General features: G+C 44.6%; 1 protein-coding gene across 2 annotated transcripts; it reads right to left on the reverse strand.

Moving 5' to 3' along the window:
* Positions 1–13,243: 13,243 nt before the first annotated feature.
* TRAPPC3 (trafficking protein particle complex subunit 3) lies at positions 13,244–23,049 on the reverse strand. 2 transcript variants are annotated; one of them, XM_074305129.1, is made up of 5 exons: positions 22,846–23,049; positions 16,713–16,810; positions 16,344–16,443; positions 15,257–15,439; positions 13,244–13,540 (listed from the first exon to the last, which is right to left on the reverse strand). In XM_074305129.1, exons 1-5 carry the CDS (start codon positions 22,885–22,887, stop codon positions 13,421–13,423), a joined length of 543 nt encoding a protein of 180 aa, XP_074161230.1. In that variant the 5' UTR covers positions 22,888–23,049; the 3' UTR covers positions 13,244–13,420. The 2 variants fall into 2 exon arrangements, with proteins under 2 accessions (XP_074161230.1, XP_074161231.1); XM_074305130.1 differs by lacking the exon at positions 22,846–23,049 and adding an exon at positions 22,596–22,614.
* Between the last annotated feature and the right edge of the window lie 4,314 nt (positions 23,050–27,363).

Genomic DNA, 27,363 nt, shown 5'->3' on the forward strand with positions numbered 1-27,363 from the left:
CCAGTGAAGGGGATGATAGATCAATGAAAAGCTTAGTAAGCAGACTCTGGAATTGCCAGGGTTAGGGAATCATACTTTTCCTTGGGGGTTAACCTTAAGTCTCATTCTCAGCATTCACCATTCCCATTTTCCCCTCAGATTCTCTCTGACAGGGGGTGCTCCTCAGCACACTGTTCCTTCAGTCCAGCTTCCCATAGATTCAGGGCTAATTGAGACTCAATCAGGCACTCTTGACCTTACCTGTTCAGCACCAGCCCAGCCTTACTCTAGCTACTTCCTCCAGATACTCAAGTCTCTTAGAATTCTTAGTTTTAGGAAAGAAAGGCCCTCTTCACTGCCTTTCTTTTTCCTGGCTCTTAGATGGATATGGAATGGGGAGGAGCAGAACAGAACACAGATGTCCCCTAGCCTGACTCCAGTGAGCAAGAGAGGCCGCCAACCTGAGAATCCAGTGGGAATGAGATGACCAGACCTCAGGGAGGGAAAGGAATGGGGGAAGGCTTATTCTTTCACTTGTCTTTTCTCCAGATTTCCAGGGGCAAAGTATCCTAACAAAGGTTTGTAACCTGTCCTCATTTCCTCTCTTCTCACCCCAACCCTCTCCCCCCTAGCAGAACCTGCCCCTGCTTCCACTTTCCAGACTTGCTAGAGTCTGGGCTAGGAGATTCCACTGAAATAACAACTCCGATCCTGGAGGAAGCCAGACCTGGCACTGGACAGTCTGTTGGGGGAATGGCACTTGGGGATGAGGATTGTTTGGGAAAAGAGAGGATAAACTGTTTTTCCAGCTGTGGGACTGAGGAGGGTATGAGTCAAAATCCCCTCACCTGGGAGAAAGGGAATTGTCTGCTTCTGAACCCACACCCCAACTGCTACTGAGGCCCCATCCCACCCCTAACCACTGCCTCTACCAAACTTCTCTGTTTCTACCAGAAACATCACCATCTTTTAGTCTGCCAGGCTTGTAACTTAGGCATTATACTGCTGGACTCCTCACTCCCTCACCCCTCATAGCCAATCAGCAGCCAGATTTTGCTTTCCTACTTCCTCAACATCTCTCAATTATGTCCCCTTCTCACTACTCACACAGCCACCCCTTGATTTCAAACCGTCATTCTCTTTTTCCTGGACCACTGTAATAGCCTCCTAATTGGGAGCCTCTTAATTGCCTCAAATCATTTTGATATTCACCCATAGTCTCCATACAGATACCAAAATGATTTTCCTTACATGTAGATGGGACCATGTCATTCTCCTATTCAAGAAATTCCTGTGGCTTCCTATTCCCTCTAGAACAGAATAGAAATTCCTTTATTTAGCTTTTAAAGCTCCAGGCAACCTGACCCCACCCTACCTTTCTAGCCATGATTTATTTCCTTCCCACACTCTATGGTCCAGCCAAACTGGCTTTTTTCTTTTCTTTGCCATCTCCAAGCTTTTGCATCAGCTGTCCTTCATTACTGGAATGCTCTCCCCTCCTTATCTCTTCATCACAAAGGCAGTAGAAGTACCACCAGTTATATCAGGGCTTCTTAACCTATTTGTATCATGGACCCCTTGACAGCCTGGTGATGCTTGTGGACCCCCTTATCTGAATAAGATGTTAAAGTGAATAAAATAAAATGCAAAGGATGCTAAAAGAAACTAATGATCTGAAATACAGGCTGATCTATACAGCAAGTTTCTCTCAAAATGACCCACTTTCCAAGATATAGAAAGAATTAATTCAATTGTATAAGACAAAGAGCCATTCCCCATTTGTTTAATAATCTAAGGATATAAACAGACAGTTCTCAAGGGAAGAAACACAGGGAAACTCTAGATATACAAAAAAAATACTCCAAATCATTGCTAATCAGAGAAATATAAATTAAATCAGTTCTGAGATTCTCCTCACATCCATTAGAGAGGCAAAGATGACAAAAAAAAAAAAAAAAGGGAAAATTATAAATTTTAGAAGGACTGAGAAAACGGGTACATTATTATTGGACCTGTGAATGGGAACAACTTTTCTGGAAAGCAATTTGAAATTATATACAAGAAGGAGTGAATGGCATGTGCCCAGTTATACCAGTGTTAAGCCTGTATCTAAAAGAGATTAAAGAAAGATGAACTAAGAAACGTTGTACTAACAAAGAACCCAGAAACTTGGGGGATAGCCAGCTGTCAATAACATCCCCTGAAGCAGGGAATGACTAGGTTGTGCCATAAAAAATGAGAGAAAAATGTCTTCAGAAACAAATGGAAAGGTTTGAATGAACTGATGCAGAATGAAGTAAGCAAAACCAGCTCAGTAATACCATCATTTTAAAACATTATCATTTCAGCAAGATTATAAAAACGAACAATTCGGATGCCTTTTATAAGCTGATGAGGAATGAAATGAGTAAAGTTTCTACAATAACAACCCCACAAAAGCAAATAACTTTGAACTCTGATCAATGCAATGACCATCCACAATTTCATAGGAGTAATGATGAAACATTATTCATTTCAGAGAGATGATAGATTTTTGGGTGCAAAGATATTGATATTATCGTAAAAGGACATTGAAGGAATTTATTTTGCTTGACTATACAAATTTATTACAAGAGGACGGGCAAAGGGAAGAAGAATAGATTGTTGGTTTATTTTTTTTTAACAGAAGTGGAACGGGACTAAAGATATGAGATCTCTCATGAAATGGTAGTAGTCTGAGTTTATATGAGGTAAAAAACCAAAATGAATCCATAAAACTTAAAAGAAATTAAGTCTGCAAACAGGAAAATTGTTATGTAAAAATTAATGGCAGATTCAATTAGCTACAGACATTTGTTTTTGTTTTTGCTACAGTAATGTTAAGGTAGAGATGACCATAAGAAATACCTCAGAAATATCTGCAACAACTATAATGTGATATGAAAATATCTGTGATCTCAATTTGTGACAAAGTTGTAGTTACCTCATATGAGTGATGAGAATTACAGCAACAAGTATTCATCAAGTCCCTATTAGGTGTCAATCCTTTATAAATAGTATTGCATATTTAATGCGGCTGAAATTTCATAATGGAAGAGAAGGCTAAATTTCAGAGATTAATTAAAAGAAAGTTGTTTTCCCCCCATACAAGTGGTTTTACTTTCCTGACCTCCACATTTATAGTGTATTTATTCTATATTTATTTATTCTATATATTCTTAATTTATTCTATATTTCTATACATTTATTCTCTATATACTTAATTTTGCACATAATGCCTTCCTCCACAGTTTGTGAGCTCTTTGACAATGGGACTAGTTTAGGGAGATTTTTTTTTTGGTCTATGTGTCTTTAGCACATAGTAGATGCCTAATAAATTTGTGTTGCTTGTTTACTTAATTCCTGACTATAAAGCAAGCCCTCTCATTACTATACCAAACTGCTTCTTGTCACATATAATAAGAACTAAGATAGGGACTTCAAAAAAAGAACAAAAACAAACAAAAAGATGTTAGGAACTTCAAAAGCAAAAGGAGAAACTGAGGGAAATCATTAGAAATTAATTATGGTTGTAAGAATCCAGGAACTGAATAGTCAGGAGTGCATCTTTAATTGAGAATTGTATTAGTTTATTGTGCTCAAAGCAAAGACAGGGAGATGGATAAATCCACCTCTCAGAAACCAGTCCCTGGCACAAACCTCACTTCTTTCAGTATTCCCTTCTTGTATGTGATGTGGGACTGGGAGAGCATTGGATCATTGAAATCCTAGAGGTCTGTCTGGCTAGCCTTGAGGAAGGTATCCCAGAATAAGTGAGAGGGAATCTACAGTCCAACTCCTCGGTTTGTTTGGACCTTCAGTCTTGGGGATAACCCCCCAGAACTAGGGTAACACTTCTTGCTAGGGGGCCCCATGCCAGGAATGTGAAATGGGAAATCCTGGAGGGCAGCAGTGGGGGTGGGGGTGGTAACAATGTGGGTATTGATGTTCTCATTTAGGCCCCACATTCCTGGCAGCCTGGCCCCTACCCAGCCCTAGTCCCCTTCAATCTAGGGACCTACCACAGAGGGGTCTGCACGCCTTAGTCAGTTCATAATCCCAGCCCCCTAAACGTCAGCTATGGGGCTGGCAGGGAGAGAGTGGACAGAGGACTTCTCCCGGAGGGCCATGTAGAAGATGCCCTGCTATCCCCAACCTTGGGGACTAATACCTTCCAGACATTAGGCCCTATGTCCTGGTTGATGCAAACACTAGTATGTAGGTGCCCCTACTCTTCCCTCTCCCAGAGGTTGTACAAGAGGGTTCCTCCCCTTACTGAGCTTACTTTGGTAAGATGCCCGGAGCTCCTGGCCCTTGAAGAGTGTGTGTGCCTCCCAAGCCCTTCTGGGCACCAAAGCAGCAGCTTGTGCCCCAGCCCACAGCCACGCTGACCCTGGGAGTTTGGGGACGGCTGTTGAATACTGTGACCCAGGAGCCAGAATGGGCATTCCCAGCCCCTCAGTTGTTTACTCAGTAAACCCTACTGGGGTTTCGGGCAGGAAATGGGGTCTTGCCTGGACTGGGGATCACTGACACCACCGCTGGTCTATGGGATCACAAGGACCCATAAAAATGCCATTTCTTAACTATTCCTGACCAGCTCTGGGAAAACCCTGGGCTTAGACGACCTTCCAGCTTGAGCCCTTTGTCCTCTTATCTCTGCCTTTGTCTCTCCACTGTCTCTGCAGGGTCTCTTTATCTCTTCTCTGTCTCTGCCTCAGTCTCTCTATCTCTGCATTGTCTCTGCCTCAGTCTCTCTGCTGTCTCTGCATTGTCTCTCTATCTCTTTTCTCTCTGCCTGTCTCTACTCCAATCTTCCTCTCCCTCTCTCTGTCTCAAGCTCTACTTCCTTCTATCTCTACTTCTGTCTTCATTTCTCCCTACCTCCCTCTGCCTCTGCCTTTGCTCTGCCTGTGTCTCTTGTCCCCAGCTCTGCTTGTCATTTTCTCCATCTATCTCAGTCCATTCGCCTCTCTCCTTGTCTCTCCCTCTCCCCCTGTGTGCTTCTATCTCTGTTCCAAGTCCCTTTGTTGAGGAGCTCTCACATGTGACTCCCTGTGCTTGGGGGGACAGGCCGATGAGGAAGAAGAAGAAAGGGAGAGAAGAGCTATGAAGGAAACTGAACTCTCTTAAGGTCCCTTCCATCTTTAAAGGCCACAGTCGTGTGATGTTTCTCCTTAGCCCCTGCTGTCATGGAATTCCCAAGCTCCAAGTTTCTTGTCTCTGTATTTTTCTCACCTTTGTCTGTCTCTGTTATCTCGTCTATCTAAATCTCCACAGAGATTGGAACTCATACTCAGTGATGTCCTCACTTCTTATCTCCACGACTTCCCTTTTCTGGCTTCCACGCTGCCCACAAACAAGCTAAAAGTCTTCCATCAGCAAATGGGTCCCAGGAAGAATTGGGAGTGCTCCCATCTCACTCTGTGGGCCTGGTCCAGCTGCCACTATCCTGTGAAGTGGAGGGCACAGTGACATGGGGAGAGAGTAGGGAAATTTGCACGATTGTGTGACAAGGGTGTGCAAAAAGCTGGGTCTATGGCTCTGGTGAGAAAGGCCTCTAGGAGACATCCTGTCCCCACTCCTCCTTCCCAGTCCCTGGAACTTCAGTTGTGTCTCACTGGATAAAAGGACCAAGCCATAGTAGGAGATGGCACAGAGGCAGGAAAGGTCCGTGTGATTTTGAACTGAGTTTGGAACCCTCCAAAAGAATTGAAAACCTGAAGTCATCTTGACCATCCCTCCTGGTCACAGCACATCGGTGTTTCCATTTCTAGTGTAGTATCATAGAAAACTCAATAATATAAGAATTAGAAGCTCTGGGTTCAATTTCTAGATCTTCCATTTATCTGTGTCGCCTTGACCTCTCTAGCTTCAAGTTACCTATCTTAGTACCAAATGATCTCTAAGGTTCTTTCTAGCCCTAATATCTTGTGATTCTTTTTTTTTTTTTTTCTTCTGAGACAAATGGAGTTAAGTGATACACACACAGGAAATGTTAAGTGTCTGAGACCAGATTTGAACTCAGGTCCTCCTGAATTCAAGGCTGGTGCTCTTTCCACTGTGCACCTAGCTGCCCCAATATCTGTGATTCTTTGGGGAAGAATATTCCATGAACTTCTGTGATTTCTGGTAAGTTCTTCCAACTATTTACTTTCAACTCCTAGTTTTCTGTAGGAGGGAAGCAGTGACCCAGCAGGTGTTCATAGAGGGGAAGAAGGGGTTGCTACAAAGGGGGATCACCCTCATCTCCAGTCTTCCTCAGAACTCTTGAGTTCTGAGGTGATCCTGTTCCTGGACCCAAAAACCTCTGCTCTCTGTCTTTCTTTTGTGCCCTATTCTACCAAACCACCCCTCGATTTATGGCCCCATCCTCAAAAATGCCAGTTATGCGACAAGAATCAAGGTTGCCCTAAATATTTCTGATTTTTTTAAAAAACAATTTTGCTTCAATCACCATTTAAACTCGAACACATGTGTCCAGACCACCCAGAGACCCAGATGGAGGGGTGAGAGTGGGGCTCGGCTGGAAGATGGAAGACTCCTAGGCTAGGCCAGGCCAGGCCAGGCCAGTCTGGGGGCAGCTCCAAAGGGGAGGAAGAGAGAAAGGAGAAAATGAAATCATCTCATGGAGGGTGGCCTGGCTCTTGTGAGCCTAGAGGTTGGGATGAGCTAATTTGAAGGTGTCTTTCAATAGAGTCTCAGCTTGGGGGTCTCTATGTAGGGCACACTCCTCAAGGGTTCTTCTAAGGATCTTTTAAATTCATTCTCTTCTCTGAAAAGGACTAACAGGTGGTGTGTCTTTTTCTATGAAACCTTTCCAGGCTCTCTTTCCAGGACACTCAAATAGGGGGAGATATCTCACAATATGGACTCCCTTCGGTTATAACCTCAAAAGGCGATTCAATCTGTCCACACCCAATCCAGTTTTCTTCAGTCCACCACAGGTTCTGCTTCTCTTGATTTCTGTGTTATTTTGTATATACAGATTCTGTTAAATAGAATTTGAAAAGAATTTTAAAATCTTCCTTGTACCCCCATCTTTTCTCTCTCCTCATCCCCATCCTCATTACTTCATTTTTGCCTCTTTGCCCATTTCTCTCCTGGACACCCCGGCTGCCCACTGCTTCTTTTCACATCTCACTGAGGGAGGGACTACAATGTCCTGCTCTCCTCAGCCTCAAAGCTAATCAGGGTGGGGAAGCCCCACTGGGAGGCCCAGAAGACCAGTGAGCCTGGATGTGGATTCCATGGCCCCTTTCTGCTCACTGATCCCTCTCCATTTACCAAACTTCTCTGGATTTTAGTTTCCTCAGCCAGGTAAACAAGGTGATATCTAAGGAACTCTTCTCAGTGAGGTCCTTCTGAGGTCTGCTTCCTCTCTACGATGGATGGATGGGCCGTTTCTGTTGGCGGTTAGAGAAGCCTGCTGAGAGGATGAGGACATTTTCCTCCTGAGAAGTGAGTTGGGCTGTGAAGGCTGGAGAAAGGGGTCTTGTGAAATGCATTGGGTATTATCAGAGCAGGCTTCCTGAAGGAGGCTGGCTTCACAAAGAAATTGCAGCCAAAGAAGGTTCATTTCCCTGAGATAAAGGAGGGAGAAAACTGAGCATTTAAGTAAGGGAAGGAAAAGAGTGCCTTCCTCAAGGGCTGGAGCAGGCAGGCTGGAGGAGGAGCTGGAGCAGGAGACAGCTGCCTGCCCATGTTTGTACCTCCAGGTCTGTCTACCCCACGGCCTGCTCCCTCTCTTGGTCTCCACTCCCAGCATCCTCCTCTCTTCTGGTCCCAAGGCCTCCTCATCTTCTGCTCTGGCTGAGCTGGCCCCAGCCCACTCCCCCCTATCATACCGCAATCCCCCCCAGAGCTGAGCCCCGAGCCCAAGCCACGAAAGTTTCCTCTCTCCTCCTGCCAGGTTAAATTGCCCTCTCGGAATGCAACTGCAGCTTTTCCCCACAAGCTGCCTCTCCCCTCCTGGGCAGCCGCCTCCATGGTATGCGTCCCGGCCTGGGGTCCGGACTGGCGGAACATCAAAGCCCAGGGTAGCCAATAACCTCAAGCATTGGAAACCCTTCCATCCGTACTTTCCTGCCAGTGGCCGCCCGCTGCCTGCTTGGCTGCCCCCCGCCTGCCTAGAGCTAAGCTGAGCTGGGCTGGACTGAGCTGAGCAGGCCCTGGGCCTGCCTGCCCCATTTGTTTCCTATAAACAGCACATGGGAATGTTTAGGAGGCTGGGGAGGACTTTTTCTCTGGGCCAGGCCTCCTCCCCCTCCTCCTGCCCCACAACCACCACAACCACTCCCCCCCTGTCTACAATGAGCTACTTGTTAGAAGACAATTTTAATTTTGCTTAATGCAATTTCTGCTGAGGCTGGAGGGGGGTGATGGTGGTAAGGGGGAGGGCGGAGAAAGGGTGGCCAGACTCAGTGCTTTGACCCCAGCTCTGCAGCTTGCTCATTCCTGAGGATGGGAGGGAGAAGCCCCAGACCTGGGTGCCAGACTGGAGAGGGGGACCCAGGGACAGGTCAGAGAGCAGGGTAGCTAGGGGTAGGGAGGTCTCAGGATCACCTGGAGTAGAGCAAGAAGATCAAATTTCCTTACAGATAAAGAGACTGAGACCTGAGATCACACAGCTAGTAGGTAGCAGGGGTAGGGATTGCCGGCACCCCACGCCCCACCCCTGCCCCATTCAGCATCTTTTCATTAAACCCTGCTGCCTCTCCAGCTCCAAGTGTCTTTCCCCAACCTCCCCCCAGTAGCTCTATGACATTCATAGCCAAACCCCTCTGGAAACCGTAGCAGTCCTTGCTCTGGCCAAAGGGGGTCCCTCTTGTTCTCATATAGCCCTGGCAAAGGCTGTTGGGAAGTTCTGACAGTAATAATAGTCATCATGATCATAATAGCTGAGGTTTATATCATGTTTGGAGTTTTGCAATGCACTTTACATTTATCAACAGTTTGATCCTCACAATAGCGTTGCGAGGCAGGTACTATTATTATCCCCATTTTACAGATGAGGAAACTGAGGCAACCGGACATTAAATGCCTTGTCCAGGGTCACAAAGTTATTGAGTATCTGGGACAGGATTTGGACTCAGATTTTCTTGATTCCAAATCCTGGTGTGTTTTTGTTTTACTACTTCCCCTCAGCTTTATGAACCTGGTGCTGCCAATAATTGGGGTTACCTTTGATTTCTCACTGTCTTACACCTCTGGTTTTTTATCCTCCCTGAAACTAACTGTTAGGAAGTCTCAGGGCCAGGTCCTGGGGTCTCCTGAAGCTCCCTTGGGCATCTTTCTCTTGGGCGAAAGGATAATCGATCACAGCAGGGTCACAGGAACCCCAGCCCCTCACGCTGGGAGGGAGCAGAGAGCACGGCTGTGACCCACAGAAGGGACCCCTCTTCAACAGCTTCTGATTAGACACTTCTCCCGATGTGGAACTAACGTGTGAGAAGACTTCTGGATCTTGCTGCTCACTAGGCTCCCAGGTCCCATTGTCCCTGTGCAAGGCAGAGAGCACAGCCCGTGGGGTATCGCTCTCGCCCGGCTTTCTAGTCTGCTAACATCTGGGGAGACTTCAAGAAGGTGAAGGCTCCTAGGCTGGGGGCAACCAGGACATCAGAAGCTCTGTGTGTGTGTGTGTGTGTGTGTGTGTGTGTGCGCGTCCGCGCCCTAGTACCATAAGTTTAGAGCTGATTGGGACTTTAGAGATCGTGGAGTCCAATGTTCCTTTTTTACAGATAAGGAAACTCTGTACCCAGATTGGTTAAGGGACTGCCCAGGGTCACAGCCCAGTAAATAAAGTAGAATTTCAAGGCCTGCTCCCCCCGGCTTCTTCCAAGTCCAGAACTGTATTTTTTCACTCCTTCAGGAGACCTACGGCACCAGGACTCTGCTCCTGGGCTGCCCAGAGCCACCAGCTTAGCTCCAGCCAAACCAAGGAGGGTGTCAGCCCTCGCCTGGGCCTGACTTGGCCTGGCCTGCTACATTTTTCTCACCCTCCTCATTACTAAGCCCAGGCCCAAGCAGCCAAGTATGCAGGGATTCTGGCTATTAGCGCACCCTGCTCCCAGTCCCTCGGTGGCAGCCAGTGATCTGGGATACCTGGTGAATGAAGGCTGTAGGAGGCCAGCCAGGCAGGGCTGAGAAGGGGAGATATCTCCTCCCATCCCTAATCAAGGGACCGGCAGTTCTGGCCTCCTGCAGGCTCCCTGGCACCTCAGGACCCCTTTGAGGAACTCTACCAGTCAGCCTCTATTTGGAGGATGGGGAGAAATGGCTTGTTGTGAGATACTTCTGGTGAGAAGACTCCCTCTATCCAGAACTACTGTTCTGCAGCAAGTCCTGGAGTTCTTGGAGGTTCAGGAAGACCAAGGACCAGGGGTCATTCTGCCAGTGTTTCAAAGTGGGGCATGAACGTGCATCTACCTGACTCTGGGAACAGCTCTCTATCTGCTGAGACACACTGCCCACAAACGGTGCAAGGGAAATTAGGTCAGGTCCCAAAGAAATTAGTGGGGAAGTGTTGGAAGAGTAGAAAACATTTCTAAAGAGTAAAGAAACTGCCCCAACCCCAACCAGGGCCCCAGCTGTGGCAGAACATGTTGGCAGAATTCTGAAGCCCTGTGCCATGTGGGGAGGGGGTTGGAGGCTATAAAACAGGGGCCCTGGGGAGGCTGATCCACTTCCCTTCCACTCCCCATACAGGGGCCCCTGCTGCGGCCCCTGCCTATATTGCTCTGGGGGCGCCAGGAAGCCAACTTCCATGGGTTTTTACTCTTTGCCTGTGAGTGGATTGGTTAGGGGATGCTAGCCCTAGGTGCAGAAGGCCTGATTACCAGTGATTGGGGGGAACCTTATAAATGGAGCTTTGTTTCCATGGCTCCATGAGCCATAAAGCTGCCTGGCTGAGGGGGAAAGGAAATATCCCAAGATTTGACATTGTATAAACAGCCCACTTGGAAAGTGGGTGGTGTTGGGGGAGCAGAAGGGAGAGGTCCCTGTTATGTGTATGTAGGGGAAGGGGGGAGGGCAGGGCTGATGTCTCCCAAGGCTTACTTCCAGAAACCACAGGACTTGGAATCAGAGGGCCTCAATTCAAAATCCAGATCTGTCGGACCTGTGGGACCACCGGTCAATTCCTTCCCTCCCTGGTCTCAGTTTCCTCATCTGTGAAATGAAGTTCATCTCCCAAGTCCTTTCCAGATCCCAAGTCCAATGTCTCTACGATTCCTAAATCATCTCACCCCTTCCCTGTCCTACTTCCCAACACCCCCAAACCCTAAATCAGCTATCTGAGGGATCCTTCAAGAACTGATTTTTGGCTGTAGTGGTGGGTCTCTAGCCTCTGAGACCAAAAGTAGATTCAGATTTCTGCTATGTAAATAGAGGGAGAGGTCTTCAAAAGTCTGTTCTCAGTCAATGCCCATTTCCACATCTTTGAAGAAAACTGTATGAAAGTTATACAAACAAGTCCAACACCTTTGTTACTTTGAGATGTCTGGCTCTGAGGCCCTAGAGGCCTTCCTACATCGAGCACACAGGTAGACCAATTCTCCTTTTCCTGAACATAAGTATGGACTGAGAAAACCCAGAACATTTGGAAATATTCAGCACAAGTAGGTACAAACCTGCTGCCCCTCTGCTGTGGCACAGGAAGCCAGAGTTCCTGACTTCAAGTAAAGAGAAGCCTCTGGGAGGAATGGTCATCCTGCTCATCTCCCATTCCAGGAGGATCTCAATGGTTCCAGGGGAGTAGCTAACAGCAGCTAAAGTGTGAGAAACCTGGGCCAGCTTCCTCTGCCCAGTCCAGCCCAGCCCAGCCCATTTCTGCTACTGTACCCAGCCTACTTCTCTTTTCCAGGGATGGACAAGCAGGGCAATGGGATTCTTCTCAGCTGAAGCAATACTGCAGTTCTGCTGTCTTTGAGTCAGAAGAGACAAGCCTCCAAGAGAAGTTGGATCCCAATTGCCTCTAACCCCAAATGTAGGATTGAATTTTAATTCAGGGCCCTAGGCTTCATGTCACAAGCTTTTATTGCCACCACAACTGACAAACAGTGGACAGTTTACACATTTCTGCCCCCTTCTTTCCCCACAGAATTGACTCGGTGTTTTGTAAGGTCCCAGAAGAGACAAGCAACATTAACTTCTCCCCAAATTCAGCAGAGCCAGTCTCCCAGGGCTTCTCTGGTCTTGTGGCTAACCATTCCCAGAAGTGAGTAAAAGTAGCATCTCAACTTTACTATTTTGAGTGGCTCTCCTATCAGCATTTAAGAAAGCTGGATTTGGAGTTGAGACTAGAATCTGAACAGCTATTACTAGTCATTTGTTCTTGGGAAAGTAATTTCTTCTCTGAACCCGTTTCCTCATCAATACAACATGGATAAAAGATACGTGCAAAGTCTATGTTACAGGATTGTGGTGGGAAAGCACTTTGCAAGTCCCAAAGTGCTATAGAGATATGAATTATTACTTCAAAACCCCCAAGGACTTGAGGGTTCAAAACCCCCAAGGGTGCTCTCAGGACAAGCACATATGTTACTGAGGATTCCATGGTGGGCTGCCAGTGTTCCAGAACTCTCTGTTCTCTTGAAAGCTCTTACTAGAACACCAAAGGCAAGGTCAGGCTCTGAAAAGCAATACTTGATCTTGCCTGCTAAGTATGTCAAACAGGCCCCTTCACCCCTGCAACAGAATACACAGGCCAAGTGGGTGGAGCTGAGTAGAAAGCATTAGGAAATGGATGTGTCTGGGATTTCACTTAGGAATGTCTTTTTTGAAGAGTGTGTATAAATGCATGTATATATATATATACTGCCCGCAATCAGCCGAGCGGAACAGAAGACAAATACCTGGGTGTGTTCCCAGAAGTCACTGCTTCCTTCACTGCTGGCTGTCTTTCCTGGCCCGCAATATTGCTCGTCACCAAGAATTGAGAGCCTCCTCCCCTTCCAGGTGCCCGCCCACCCAGCTTGCCGATGACTCCCATGAGGGCACAGACGTTATAGGAACGGACAGATGCACCAGGCTTTTCTTTCAATAGGGTCACAGAAGGTTTTGCTTTGGAAAATTCAATCAGGAATATAGTGCTAGCTTGGGCTCCTTCTGATCCAAGAAGTGTAGAAGTTTCCGTTCTATCAGTTAGGGGAAGAGGAAAGAATAGGGCTTTCCCTCTGGAGTATGAGACAAGCACCCTCTTTGCAGAGTGAGATCAGTTGCACACACTTGTGAGATAAATGGAATATATCACACAAGTCTGTTTTTTATTAGCATGGAAAATGGAAACAAGATTAGAAGAATATATAACATCTTAAAGAGTCACTGAGTTCTCTAAGGTGGGGGCACTTTGATTTTACAACCCTGGGGAGGGTTGAGATTTAGCAGGTGCCCCAGCTGGTCAGCTCCACTGCCCCTGGAATGATTACTCTTCTCCTGCAGGGAGATTATCCTCAATTCGCTTGATGAATCGCATCCTGATTTCTGTTACCCCGTCTCCTTTCAGTGTGTCCTGAACAAACTTCACGTCCACTGCCATCTGGACCTGTGCAGAGAGGAAAATGGGGCTGTGGGTAGAGCTGTCTCTGCCTGCTTGCAGGTGCACAGAATGGAGGCCTGACTGTCCACCTCAACTTACCAATTGCTGTCATAACGACAGTACTTTGAAAATATTAAATTTTCTTGCTATTTCTTTTTTTAATCAACAAATTCTGGATATACACCCTCTTCACTCCTACCCCTCCCAGGGACCTTCCCCTTGTAATAAAAAAAAAAAAAATCATCCAGCTATTGCAACTACCCCAGCCACCCAAGTGATCACAGCCTCAATGGCCCCTTTACCTCTTCTAACAAGAAGAGGTGGGTTTTTAGGGTGCGGAGATGAAAACTAACAATTACAGATATAGAGTTTTCTTACTTCATTGAAAGCTCTTCTCACTTACAATTATTTACAAATCATTACAAAAAAATTACAAATCATTGTTTTCTTTCATTTCCTGCTCAGTACCCTTTGCATCACTCCATACAAGTCTTCCTAGGTTTCTCTGAACACTTATTAATCCTAACTTATGGTGCAATAATATTCCACTACATTCATATACTAGAATTTGCTCAGTCATTTTCCAATTCATGGGTACTCACCTTGTTCAGTTATCTGCAACCAAAATTGTGGTTTCTCTGGGCCCTGTCTAACTTTCCTGATCTTATAGCTCATGTCCAACAATAGGGATCTCAGGGACAGGAGGATGATTTTGCTTGCATGATTCCTAATTGCTTCTGGAATATTTTGACCAATTTGTAGTTCCACTAATCTACCAATCAGTGTGCCTATCTGCTTAGGGTAACGCCAACACTATTTCCATTTTATGGCTTCTTTGCCAATTTGATGGGTACAAGGTGAAACTTCAGAAATGCTTTAATTTTTATTTCTGATTATAAGTGATTTATACAGTTGCTGATGGTCTGCAATTCTGCTTTTGAAAACTGTTTGTTTCTATCCTTTGATCTCCGATCTACTAGGAAGCTATCTTCTATTTTCTCACTCCCTTAAGATTCAAGACTGTTCCCAGGCTCCCCCCAAAAGTACATCTATGTGGAGTACTTTATAACTCTTAAAGGCCTTTAGAAAATGTCTCCCTTTATGCTATATCAGTGATGACGATCTTTAGATGTAATAGCCTCAATGAAGAGTCACCACTAATAGCTCTAGATGGTGACTTATATCAGATTGGGACCTGAACACAACCTTTCACAGTTTGTCAAAGGCAGTTGGTGCTACAGAGAATAGAGAGCTGGAACTAGAGTCAGGAAGGCCTGTGTTCAACTCTAGCCTCAGTCATTTACGATGTAATCCTGGGCAAGTCACTTTACCTCTACCTGCCTCAGTTCTCTCCACTATAAAGTGGAATAGTAATGAAACCTATATTGAAGGGTTGTTGTAAGGATGAAACAGGATACTATTTGTAAAAAGCACGGAGTATACCTATATAAATGCTTATTCCCTTCCTTCTTAATTTCCCTCCATAGACAAAGAGACCATAAAATGTCCCCCAGAAAAGAAAGGGTCTCCCTTCCCTCATATTCATAATGAGACATCAAATCAACCAGTGCTATGACAGGTATGCTGGCAAAGCTTGGAGGAAGCTTTCTGACCTCAAATGCAGTCAAAGAAAGAGGCCCGACATTAAAGCAGAAAAATCCTGGGCAGGTCAGCAGCCTCTCTATTACAGCCCCTTTTCCAAAAGGAAAGAGTTGCACTTACCATTTCCAGAGCTCCCCTCAACACCCCACATAGGAGATTGGAATAAATGAGGGATGAGTGGTTATCAGGAAGCTCCACGAAATCGACCAGGGGGTTGTTTTCCAAGATCAGGGAGAATTCGTCACCAGCGGGGCTCCAGTTGGTGATGCTCGGGGTGATGCCCAGGTACATTTTAAATGCTACCTATTAAAAGTATATAGAGTAGCAGGAGTAAAGATGGAACAGTGAATGATCCTCCTTTCTCTTCTTTCCCATGGCACCTTTCTAGCTAAAATGACTACACTGGCAATATAGGGGAATAAGAGGCAGGGGAATGGTGCTTTGGGCTGAGGGTTCACCCTTCAGAAATAATTAATGGAAAAGTATTTCTGCCCATTCAAGGCTATAGCCTCTGGGGTAACACTGCAGAATGAAGCTCTTAGGGGAAGGAACTGCTCACAGTTTCTCAAACATTCTAGATGAAAAAAAGAAGAAAAGTAGAGGCAAGCATTATAACCATCCAAAGCAAATACAGGAAGAAAATTCAGAGAAAACAGTCATAGCCACGAAGGTCCAAGGGGTAGCTTTCTCACCCCTACCTATGTTCCTCTCCTGACAATGGGGAACTTGGATTATGCTGGACATTTTTTTCTTGGCCCAGGAATCACCATGGGTACATTGTTTTCTCTATTTAGGAGATCACTTATTCATCAATTAAATGGTTATACCAATGTTGGTTCTAAAGTGTAAAGAAGATAGTGCTCTCACAATCATTTGAGCCTGATAGTTAGATGTATATAATGAGGATGGTCTCCATGCTGGAACAACAAGAGCCTCTTTCCATGACTGACCCCCAGAGAATTGCCAACAGAATGTTTCACATTTTTGCCACATTGAAGATAAGCTGATCTTGATTTAAGAATTTTAGAATTCAGAGATGTCTCACAACTTTCACAACTTAGCCATCCCTTAACAAGTTCCCAGAGGTTCTGGAAGTAAAACACAAAGGGTTCTGCAACTATAATGGCTCTTAATTAGCTCTGCAGTATAACCAGAGCCCTTTCTGAAAGAATGAAGGAGAAAATGCCTGGGGCCCATGAGAGATGACCTTGGCGATAACATCTGCTGTTTCCCGAAAGTCATGACATCTGCCAACATTTGACCGAGCCAGGAAATCTTCAATCAATCGGACACCAATATTGTAGCCCCTGGAAAGGTGATCAGACAACAACAAATCACAGAGTAATCTCAAGAATATGGTTGTCACGGCTTGGGAATAAAACAAAGGATTCCAAAACTTCACAATAAATCTACTTAGTGAGAATGCAATCAAAGAGCTCTAGCATTGGAAGAGAACAGCTTCAAAGGAGCCTTTGCCAAGTTCCAGAAGGACAATAAGGTCCTAGTACACAGGGTACTGCCCCCCCCCCAGTTTCCCAAAGAATAAAAGCTCTTGCCTCAAGAATAACTCACTCACATTTTGTCCAGTTGTTTGTTCACATCTTCATCATTTTCATAGTCCTTGCAAAGCTGGGTGACCAGAGCTCCATAGGTCAGAGTAAAAAGCTCAGAACTCTAAATGAGATTCAAAAGGCAATCAGTACCAAGCACGGGAAAAATAAAGGATTGTGTGAATGGGGTAAAAGACACTGGTGCGACTTTCGGGCTTCAGAAGAAAGTCACCTGTCTGCTGGGAGAAAAAGTCAACTCCAGCAAAGTTGCAGTGAGCCGGGACACCAGTACCCTGCCCAGGACTAACCCAATAGAATTTGGGCTAGGCTCATTTAGGGAAAGGGTGGAGGAGGGCGCTTTGCCCAAGAGCTCCTGTCTAGCAGTCAAGTGCCACAACTTATGCGAACTACTGGCCAAGGCTGGATTCCACAAAGCAGAGGCTGCCATCCCCTGGTACAGAGCCCAGAGCTCAGCCCCAGACTACCCTAGCTCAAGAGAGGAGTCATGGCTCCCCCTGGTGTATTCTTGGACTGTGACTCCAAGTTAGAGTTAGAAGATTGCTGAATATTCTATCATTTATCAATCATCCTCTGCTCATTAGCATGCAATTTGAATAGTTTCTTCAGAGTCCCCAAGGAAAGCTGTCCAAATAACTGGACTCTAGCCTCTGCATTGTCTTTATAACAGCTCCAGTCCTTGGACAGCAAAAGGCACTGCTAGTCAGGAGGGAAGGAAATCAGGCCAGGGCTACCTGCACCCTCTACGACAACAGATCATAGCCTTTATCCTGAAAAACATTATCAGGAAAAACAAGCTCCCTCTGTCTCTGTGTAGAGCTTCAGTGTTTCCTGGGTGGCAATGAGTGTCATGCACTGGACTGCTGGGTGTTGTGAGGCTAAAAGCTGTGCAGTTTGGGAATAGGAGGGGGAAGCAATGGAAGGGAGGGCTGCAACAACTGAAAACATTTTTGCTCCAGTTCAAAATGTTGCCCTGAATGCCTTTCAACAACAGCTGTCAGACAATCACGGCAACTCTTTTCTCAGATAGATGAAGAAATCTATCACCTACCATGAGACGCAGAGATGCCGAAGGTAAAGGGAATGGCAAATACCAATACTACAGAATGAAAGCAGCAGGCAGGTGGAAAGAAGGGAAAAAAGACAATATCAGCGTTAAATAAGAAAGACAGACACATATGGGCAAGACCACAATCTGCATCACTAAGTCACAAAGAAACAGGGCTGAAAACAGAAACCAACCCAATATGCCCCCATGTAAACTGGAAAATGAGTGAATTAATCAAGGTACTTAGAGAACTGTCATTCTGAGTTTAAGGCTCTGGAATTGAGATACTTAAGGACAATGCTGAAGGTTTTAGGTTAGAGGAGTACTTCAGTTGCTTTGTCCATCTCACATGAGTAAAGTTATGCTTTAGAATAAGAGTTACACTGTGGGTTGACAGTATTTAGTACTTTATAGATGTCCATAGTATGGTGCTGGGCTTGAATTAAGGGCAAAAAAGAACTGGGAAAGAACACTAGCTGTTTTTGAAACTACCTGTGTGACACAGACAATGAACAATTTCTTTGACTCATAATTTCCTCCTCTATAAAATAGATTTAATCTTATTGGTAGAACCTATCTCACAGAACAGTTGTGAGGATCAAAAGAGTGTATATATAAACTTTTCAATCTTTAAATTGTTAAATAAATGTCAATTATTACTTTGAAGAGTCCCTGATTTCACAGGTGTGTGAACCCCAACCTTCCATACCTTCTCTTTTTATGTTATTCGGGTCCATGTCTGCCCAACCTCCAGAGATTTATATAGGGGGCTTTTCTTCAATTCTGTTAGTATCTTGATAGAGAAATAATGTACCCTTGAAACTATGCCTTGTCTCTCATTTTTACTTTATGTCTGCCCTACTGCTTCCCCATTAATAACAGTGAAACTTTGTTCTTCCCAGAAAGCTTTTTAATGTTACTCCAGTAGATTCTCATAATATTCCTATGAGACAAGTTAAGCAGGTACCCTCACTTTGCAGATGACCTCCATGAAAGTCCTACTCCAATATGATGTTTCAGCAAAATACATACCAAAGTGAAAGAGACTGGTTTAACCATAAATATTAAGAAAACAAAAGTAAATTAAAAATAATTATTTCTCAGATTATGACATACAGTTGGCTAACAGTCTATAACATTAGCCTAATATATCCCTTGGACAGGTGTTAAACTCATAACTGAATAGGAAGAGATATTGTAGATCTCATTTGGGAAATTGCAAACTACTTGCTTATTCTTGCAAAAGCCTATTTCTTTAATACAATATTCTCCTAGTGATGTTATATGGTTACAAGTCATGGAACATCATGGTCTTGGCAGAATCAAAATTACAAATAACTAAAAGGCAATGACGAGAGGCATGATAAGAGTAAGTAGGCTGTAAAAACGCTATCACTGGTGAGTTATATATTAGAAGTGCCATGAAAGGCATTACTGAGGATCTTCATGAATTAAAAAGAAAGTAGGCAGGTCATGAAGCAAGAATGAAGCACAGAGAAATAATCCATGTGGTGCGTAAGTGCTTCCAAGATATTAAAAGTACAAGAGGAAATCACTCAGCTCATTGAGTAGATCTTTTAGATATAATTTGTGAGAAAATCCAGACAATACTTGTATGGGATGAGAAGACACAAAAGAAGCAGGATCTACATTGATGGAGGAAACATCTGTAATGATGAAATTACAAGTCCAAAGTACCAGAGTTTAGAGTTGAGGGAACTGAAGCCTGGAAAGGGGAGGTAACTTGACCAAGCTCATACAACTATTTATAGAGCCAGCATTATAACCTAGATCTCTGAATTCCTGGGGTCCAGGGATCTATTTCACGAGGCTGTCTTCCACAACTTTATTGTTACTAATTAATCACTCTCTCTCTATAGTATAACCATCACAATAATGATACACCTAACACATTAGAGCCAACTGTGAATGTCTGATTTAGTCATGCTAAGAATCATAAAGTTTATTTAACTCAACTGAAAAATTCTAACCACAGCATCTCCAGGAGACATTTTACCAAATATGGCAAGTAAGGACAGACATTAAGGAGAGACATTTAAAAAAAAAATAAAGGCAAAGACCTGGCATTTGTAAGCCTTGGGCATGAATGGATGGAGTACATCCAGCAATTACCAGTCCAAAGCTTTGGCCTTACTACATTAAGTCATGAGAGCTTTCCATTCATTATTAATAACCTGAAGTTGGGATATCTGCCCTTAATATCAGAAGCCCTGGTCCATGGTGATGCCAAGTAATCTGCAAATCATAATCATTTACACTTTTCACATGAGGGCAACAAGCATTTTATTCATGCTGCTGTTCCCAATTCCCTGCCAAGAACAACAGGTACCAAGAGATAACAAAATCTTGTCCAATATCGGTCAGATTCTCCCAATGGAGGCCCCTAGCTTCTGACTCTCTATTGCCCACCCTAATTTCTAGGTCCTCTTTTAAGAATTCAAGTTTTTCACATTTTAAAATGTAAATATGTTACTTTTTGAGAGCTTCTGGGCAGCACAAATTAGGCTCTCAAAAGAAGCATTAAGAATTTGCTATTTGTCAGTTAACTTCCCCCAAGTGAAACTGGGTTTCTACCCCTAAACTTAAAGAGCTTGGTATGAATGATTAATTGTCTTTTGGAGCCAGCATTGGAACCAGCATTCTGAAGTAGGAACAAATCAATCCAGCACTGGCCAGCATTCAATTCTCATAGCAAATCTGTGAGATAAGTCAAATGTTATTATCCCCATTTTACAGATGAAGAACAATAACTTAAGGATGTGATTTTCCCCGTTTGTAGAGTAGGTTGGTAAATAAAGAAGGCCCCTTGCCCGGTATCTCATTCTCTAGTTCACCCATCCACTTTTCTCCTTCAGGTCTTGGAGCTCAAAGGCCAACATCTCTGACCTTTGAGGGATGAAGATTATAAACCTAGGTTACTAACAATAAAGAGTGGATATGGCTGTGATTAAGGTCACTGGCTGGTTTTCCAGTAGGGACTAGAGAGTAATCACAGACAGACAGAAATAGCCAGTGAATCACTTTTGCCTTTCAAATGTTAACCATGTCAAGAGGATAACTTAGTTTTGGGTCTACAAAAGAATTGGTAATCAAGGCTGAAATCAGTATCACAAAAAGCAGAAGAAACTTTTGCTGGTACAATACCAAAGAGTTTGAAAAGTATCATCCTAAGCCCACATCAATATTGAGACAGCTGCCTCTGTATGGTGAGTGCTATGGGTATGAATTACTTTCCCCAAGCAATGGAGGATGGAAGGGGGATGACTGTTTAAAAACCAGGCAGCAGCAACAGTCCTGAGCTGCACTTCCAGCTGGAGCACGACTTCCAGGTTAAACGCACTCCCTCTCTTAGCTGTCACCGTCATCTCCAGGAAAAAGTCAACTGTTCATTTACATTCCCACTTTCTGCTACTAAATTCCCACAGAAATCTTGTTTTCTCCCAATGGAATCAGGCCACAAGACTTTTGAGAGTGATGATGACAAAAACTTGTTTTTAAAAGAAAATAGTGCGATCATACATGTAGGGCTGGAAGGCATCTTCTTGTCCAATCTCGGATGTTATGCAAATATTCAAATTATACAAATCCCACTTATATTATGTAAATGTGGAATTTGGAGCTGGGAGATGTGACTTGTATCCGTTTTAAAGATAGATGCTGTCACAATAAGGATTTCCGATCTCCTAGTCCTGGGTTCTCTCGTGATGTTGGGTGAAGGTTTATTATCTCCCCAAAAGAGTGGCGTGAAGCCATCCAGTCGTGGATGTTTTTTACATATCAAAAAAAAATAAATAACTAGATAGATAGATAGATAGATAGATGGATGGATGGATGGATATAGATAAATGGATGAATGAATAAAAGGAGAGTATGAGGGAGGGGAAAAAAGGTATTAAGAATATGCCACAATTAAAAAAAAAAAAAGGACAATATGGAAGGCCCCTCGGCCCTGAGATAAGGGTTCTGATTCTCGTAAAGACGTTTGCCTTTCCATATATATCCCCTCTCAAAGGCAGCCCCTCCTCAGGCACAGGACAGACCCTCCTTGTGCTCACCCGGGAGCTCCATTACAAGGCAGCCAGCACCAGCACGCGCAGTGGATTGAGAGCCAGGCCTGGAGTCAGGAGAACCTTCCAAATCTGGCTGGGTGACCCTGGGCAAGTCCCTTCACCCTGTCTGCCTCAGTTTCCTCCTCTGTCAAATGAGCTGGAGAAGGAACTGATGAGCGGCTCCGGGAGCTTCACAGGGAAACCCCGAATGCGGTCAGGATGAGCTGGACACTATTATTGCTCCTGGCCTCTATCAGCCAGCCCCGAAACAGACTCTCCCTCTATAAGCTACCTCTCCCCCGCCCCGCGTGGCTCCCGCCTCAGACCTGCGCCGGCCCCACACTGGCTTCCTTCCTTCTCCTCCCAGCGCCCTCTGCTCCCTGCCTGGCAAGTTAAGTCCTTCCTCATGTCCACAGCGCTGACAAGGGCGTACCTGCAGGGCCCCCTCCCCTCCTGCCGCCCCCTTCACCACAGGGTGCTCCTCTCCCGGAAGTCCCTCTCGGCCGGCGCGCACCCCAGGGACCCCTCCGCTCTTCTCGCCCCCCCTCCTCGATGCCCCGCTCTCTTCAGCCCTCCACCCCGAAGCCACCGTCCTGTCAGCCCCCCGGACGTCTCGGTGCTCCGTTCAGTCACCCAGCATCGCATTCCACAACATTCTCTTGATCTCAAGGAGCTTCGGTTTGAGAGAGGGCATGTCTCTCAGCGCCTCTTACTCTCCCCGCCCCCCTTCCTTCCGTGCCCCTCCCCCTCCCCTCCCTCAAGAGCCCCCTCACCTTGCGAATCCTATTCCCCCATCCTTGAGCACGCCGGCCTCTCTTCCCTCAGCAGTTCTCCTCCCCCTCAGCCGCCCCTTCCCTCCCTCTCCTCCCTCAGCTTCCCCTTCCCTTTCCCCTCAGCGCCTCACTTCCCTCCCCTTTGGACTTCTCTCAGCCGTCCCTCTTATCCCCCTCCAGCTTTAGTACCCCTGCTCCGGAATTCCCCTCCCCCTTCCCGGCACAGGTCCCACGCCCCGCTCCCAGTTACCATTTTCTTGCTCTCAGTGCCTCGATTCGCTTGCCTCGACATGGCGCCGGCCGCCCCCGCCTCAGGCCCGCTCACCTATTCCCCAGTACCCCTACCCCCCTATCCCCCCCCAAACTCCCCAGCCCCGTTCCGGCCCAGCAGTAGCCTCACAGCCTGGGCCTCAGAGACTGACAGACCCCCAGACCCAATGCGCAGGCGCAATCCGCTGCAGGGTACCACGGGAGTCGTGGTCCTGCTTTAAAGCCTCTCTGTCTCTCTGACCCTCTTCCGGGTACTATGAACTACAATTCCCATAAGATCTTTCATCAACACCACTCTCCGGACGCCGTAGAACTACAATTCCCAGTGTACCCCACGGGAGGCTAAGCCGTCCGAGGTCTGGCTTAGCAGAGAGCCTGCGCCTCAGCGTTCAGACCGCTGGGTGGCGCCAGCCACTTGCATTAGAAGTGGTGTCCCGCTGTACCTCAGCCCCAAAAGGTCGCGCCTCCCGACTCTGCTTTGCGCCTGACCCCCATTTCTTTGGTGTGTACAATCTATCTACCTTCTCCTCTCTCACAGTTCTATCAGAAATTTCATTTTTAGGGTTGCTGCAACACGAAAATTGGGGGGAAGGAGGAGACACAAAAGGAAGGTAGCCATTATCCCTAATCATCTCATCGGTTCTACAAGAGGAAGCGAGATCAGTGAAACAGACACGGAGGAAACTGAACACGCTACTGGTACAACTGGAAAGCAGCTTGGCGGAAAATGCGGCCAAACCTTCAGTTTATACCACATACTCTCTAAAAGCCGCGCTGTCCTAAAAAAAAAATCGTATCTTAGAAGTGAGCCTAAGTAGCACCTTTCAGACCTAAGACAAGGACAGATGGGACCGCTAGGTGGCGCAGTGCCGACACTCACTCAGGAGGACCCGAGTTCAAATTTGCCTCAGACACTTATAGGGTCCTGGCTGTGTGACCCCGGGCAAGTCACATAACCCCAATTGCCTCAGCAAAAAAAAAAAAAAAAGAAAAGAAAAAAAAAAGAAAAGAAAAGAAAAGAAAGAAAGAAAAGAAGATTAGGGGAGACAAACAAGGGATGGAGAAGATCACAAAAGACAAATATACATTCTGGGCTGCTCTTCCATGTTACTTCTTTCTCCTCCTCCTCTTCCTTCTCCTTTTCTCTTATTCCATATATTATTTCATTAGTAATTTCCAGTTTAAAAAATACAAAAACAAAAATCTTCCTTTACCAATGCAGCTCAGCAATGTCTTTTCCCTGGGGCATTGAAAAGTTAAGTGATTCTACCAGGATCTATGTTTTTATCTCATGAGAAATGCTCATGCATCAATCATTAGACAAACATAGCCCCAACCCAAACATCAGCAAATAAGGGGTAAAAAATCTGTGACATCACTCTTTATGACATCATTTCATTAGAACACTAGAAATATCTCATGCCAATCCTACTGAGCTTTTTAGTTAGACTTCAGGCCTTCCTCCCCTTTCCTCCTCCCTCCCAGCACAGTCAGCAGTATTTGATTAAAATGTTTTGGTTGAAGATGGTAAGGGACATTTCTAGACTTTTTGATTCCTGGCAAAGCTAACCCCTTCTTGGATATCTTGCTCTCAAAATCCTGATCCTGGTCAGACTGGATCCTGTATCCAGATATACCCAGAGAAACATATCTCCCACAATACTTTGCAACCATTGAAGCTGTCTGGCTTTTGGTTGGATATACCTGTGTCTGCTGAATAAAAAAAAAAAAAAATCTGTCATCTGTCAAAAACCATCTGGATGTTGCTTATGTTCTTCCTTACGTTCTACCAGACAAAGTACACACAAGTTCCAACATTTTTCTTATTCTCATTTGCTTCAGGAACAAGTTGGTGGAACGTTTCTTTGAAACACGGCAAACACAGGCTCCACACTTGCTAAATATGCTGGCTATTTTTTTGGTTAGTGAAATCTGCTTCAAACAAGTTCTAGAATTCTTTCTCGGTGAAGGTCCAGAATGATCAGGCAGCGCTTGAATGGGCCCTGGAGTAGTTGTGTTTTTTGTAGGATCTGTCGTAGACAGGTTTTGAATTCTATGACATATGCAGTTGCTGTCCATTCTCATAGAGGACTTAAATTACATCACTAGGTTAGACTCGAATTATGGTGTGTGCAACTATGGCTGATCAGATCCATACAAGCTTGGAATGCACAAATAGTCCGTGTGAATGTTTGGGATGAATTTTCTAAATTTGTGCATCTCCTATTTCTTTTGAGCTACTTTAATTCTGCTTTGCTTATAGGACACAGCACCTTCTCTAATGAGGGCACACTATGCTGAGCAATCCTAGCCAGAGTCTTCCGTTTCCCATAATCAATTCAAAGTTCTTAAGGCAGACTTTGAGAGTGTCCTTGTACCGCTTTTTCTGACCACTATGTGAGCACTTGCCCTCTGTGTTTTCCATAAATAGTCTTTTTGGCGAGCATACCTCTGGCATTCAAATAATATGTCCAGCCCAACAGAGTTGCATTCTGCAGTGGAGTTTGAATGCTTGGCAGTTTAGTTCAAGAAAAGACCTCAGTGTTTACTAAGTATTTTATCCTGCCAGGTGATCTTCAGAATCTTCTTAAGACAATTCAAATGTTTCCTGGCACGGCACTAGCACACTGTCCAGATTTCATGGGCTTACAACAATGAGATCAGCACAAGGGCTCTGTAGATCTTCAGTTCGATAGTTAGTCTAATCCTCTTCTCTCCCACACTTGCCTTTGGAACTTCCCAAACATTGTTCTGGCAATGTTTCATCCTCATGATCAATGTGGATTTCTCTGGAAAGTATACTGCCAAGGTAAGTGAACTTATCCTCAGCATTCAAAACTTCATCTGCTATAATCGATGGTTCCACATATGGATGGTGTGGTGCTGGCTCAGAGCACTGTGTTTCCTTAGTGTTAATTGTTAAACCAAAATTAGCACAAGCAGCAGAGAATGGAGCTATATTTTGTTCCATCTCAGCTTCAAAGGCTGCATTGAGTGCAGAATCATCTGCAAACAAAAAATCACGCACCAGCATATATGCATGAGGGAAACTGCTGGATCAACCTATTAAATTTACAAGGTGATGGACCTTTGCCTAGGACTTTTGAAAGTACCTATAGAGTATTGACATGCACTTATCCCACACATCTAATTTATTTCCAAATTCTGTCCTTAATACCTTTTCATTATCTCCCCTATAAGCTCTGTTTTCCACTCAAAAATCCACCATACTGGTACAAGCACTTATCATTTCATGGCTAAGATCACTGAAATAGCCTTCTAGTTGGTCTCCCCCAGTTGGTCTTCTCCCCATTCCAGTCCAACTTCCACTCAGCTGCCAAAATGATCTTCCTAAAACACAGGTCCAAGCATGTCACCCAGATTCCCCCCCCCCCTCCAACTCATAATCCAGGATCAAATGTTAAATCTTCTGTTTGCATTTTATATACATTCATAAATTGGCCCATTAATTCCTCTTTTTTTTACACCTTCCACCCCATCATATATTGTATAATTCATTGATACTAGCCGCTTTGCCGTTCCTCCCATGAGTCACTTCTGACTCCATGTCTTTTCAGAAGCTCTCTTTCACACCTGGAATTTTCCCCCTCCTCATCTCTGACTTGTCGCTTTCTTCATGACTTCAAGCTCAATGACCACATTCTGCAAAAAGCTTTTCCCAGTTCCTTTCCTTTATCTCCCCATTAGTACTTTCTCTCTGAGAGTACCTCACAATTTACATCTTACATATACATAGTTATTTGTATGTTTTCTCTCCATCAGAATGGGAACTCTTTGAAGTCAGAGACAATGTTTTTACTTTTCTTTGTATCAATAGAAATTAGTACAGTGCCAGGCATAAGGTAAGTACTTAATAAATGCTCACTGATGATGGTGATGATTATAAATGATACAAAAAAGATAGCAGACCTTGGAATTCAATATTCTAAAAGGCAAATAATGTTGGTTTATAGTCAAGAGTAACTAGGATGCAAAGCCTGGATGGGGGTGAGGGGAAGATGGATTTTTAATGGAATAGATTTCTTCTAAGAATTTTTAATGAAAAAAAAAATTAGAGCTGAGAAAGAACTTTGAAATACAAGCACAAGAGCCCCAGGAAACCTAAAGTCTTGTTACATTTAATAATGAGAGGAGAAACAAGTTTCTTATTCCAAAGATACAGGACTTAAATTCTTCAGCATCTTATTCCAAAGATACAGGACTTAAATAAGAAAAAGAATGAAATTTATATTATAAATTTGTTGTATATTTGAAAGGAATACCAAGTTGTATGTGGTAGATTTGCAATTTCATGTACAACCATCTTTTTATTACATTGTGTTATAGGTTATAGATATGCTTGTTTTATTGAAACATTGAAAATTAAATAAATTTTTAAAAAGGAAAATTTGAAGTTTAGAGTGGTTGATTGGTTCTCTTCTGAGAGATTTAAGAGGGAAAGAGAAAAGACAGTGAAAGGAACACACTAATGTAGAAG

Source organism: Sminthopsis crassicaudata, chromosome 3 (genome assembly GCF_048593235.1).
Source record: "Sminthopsis crassicaudata isolate SCR6 chromosome 3, ASM4859323v1, whole genome shotgun sequence".
In the NCBI taxonomy this organism is placed as follows: Eukaryota; Metazoa; Chordata; class Mammalia; order Dasyuromorphia; family Dasyuridae; genus Sminthopsis; species Sminthopsis crassicaudata.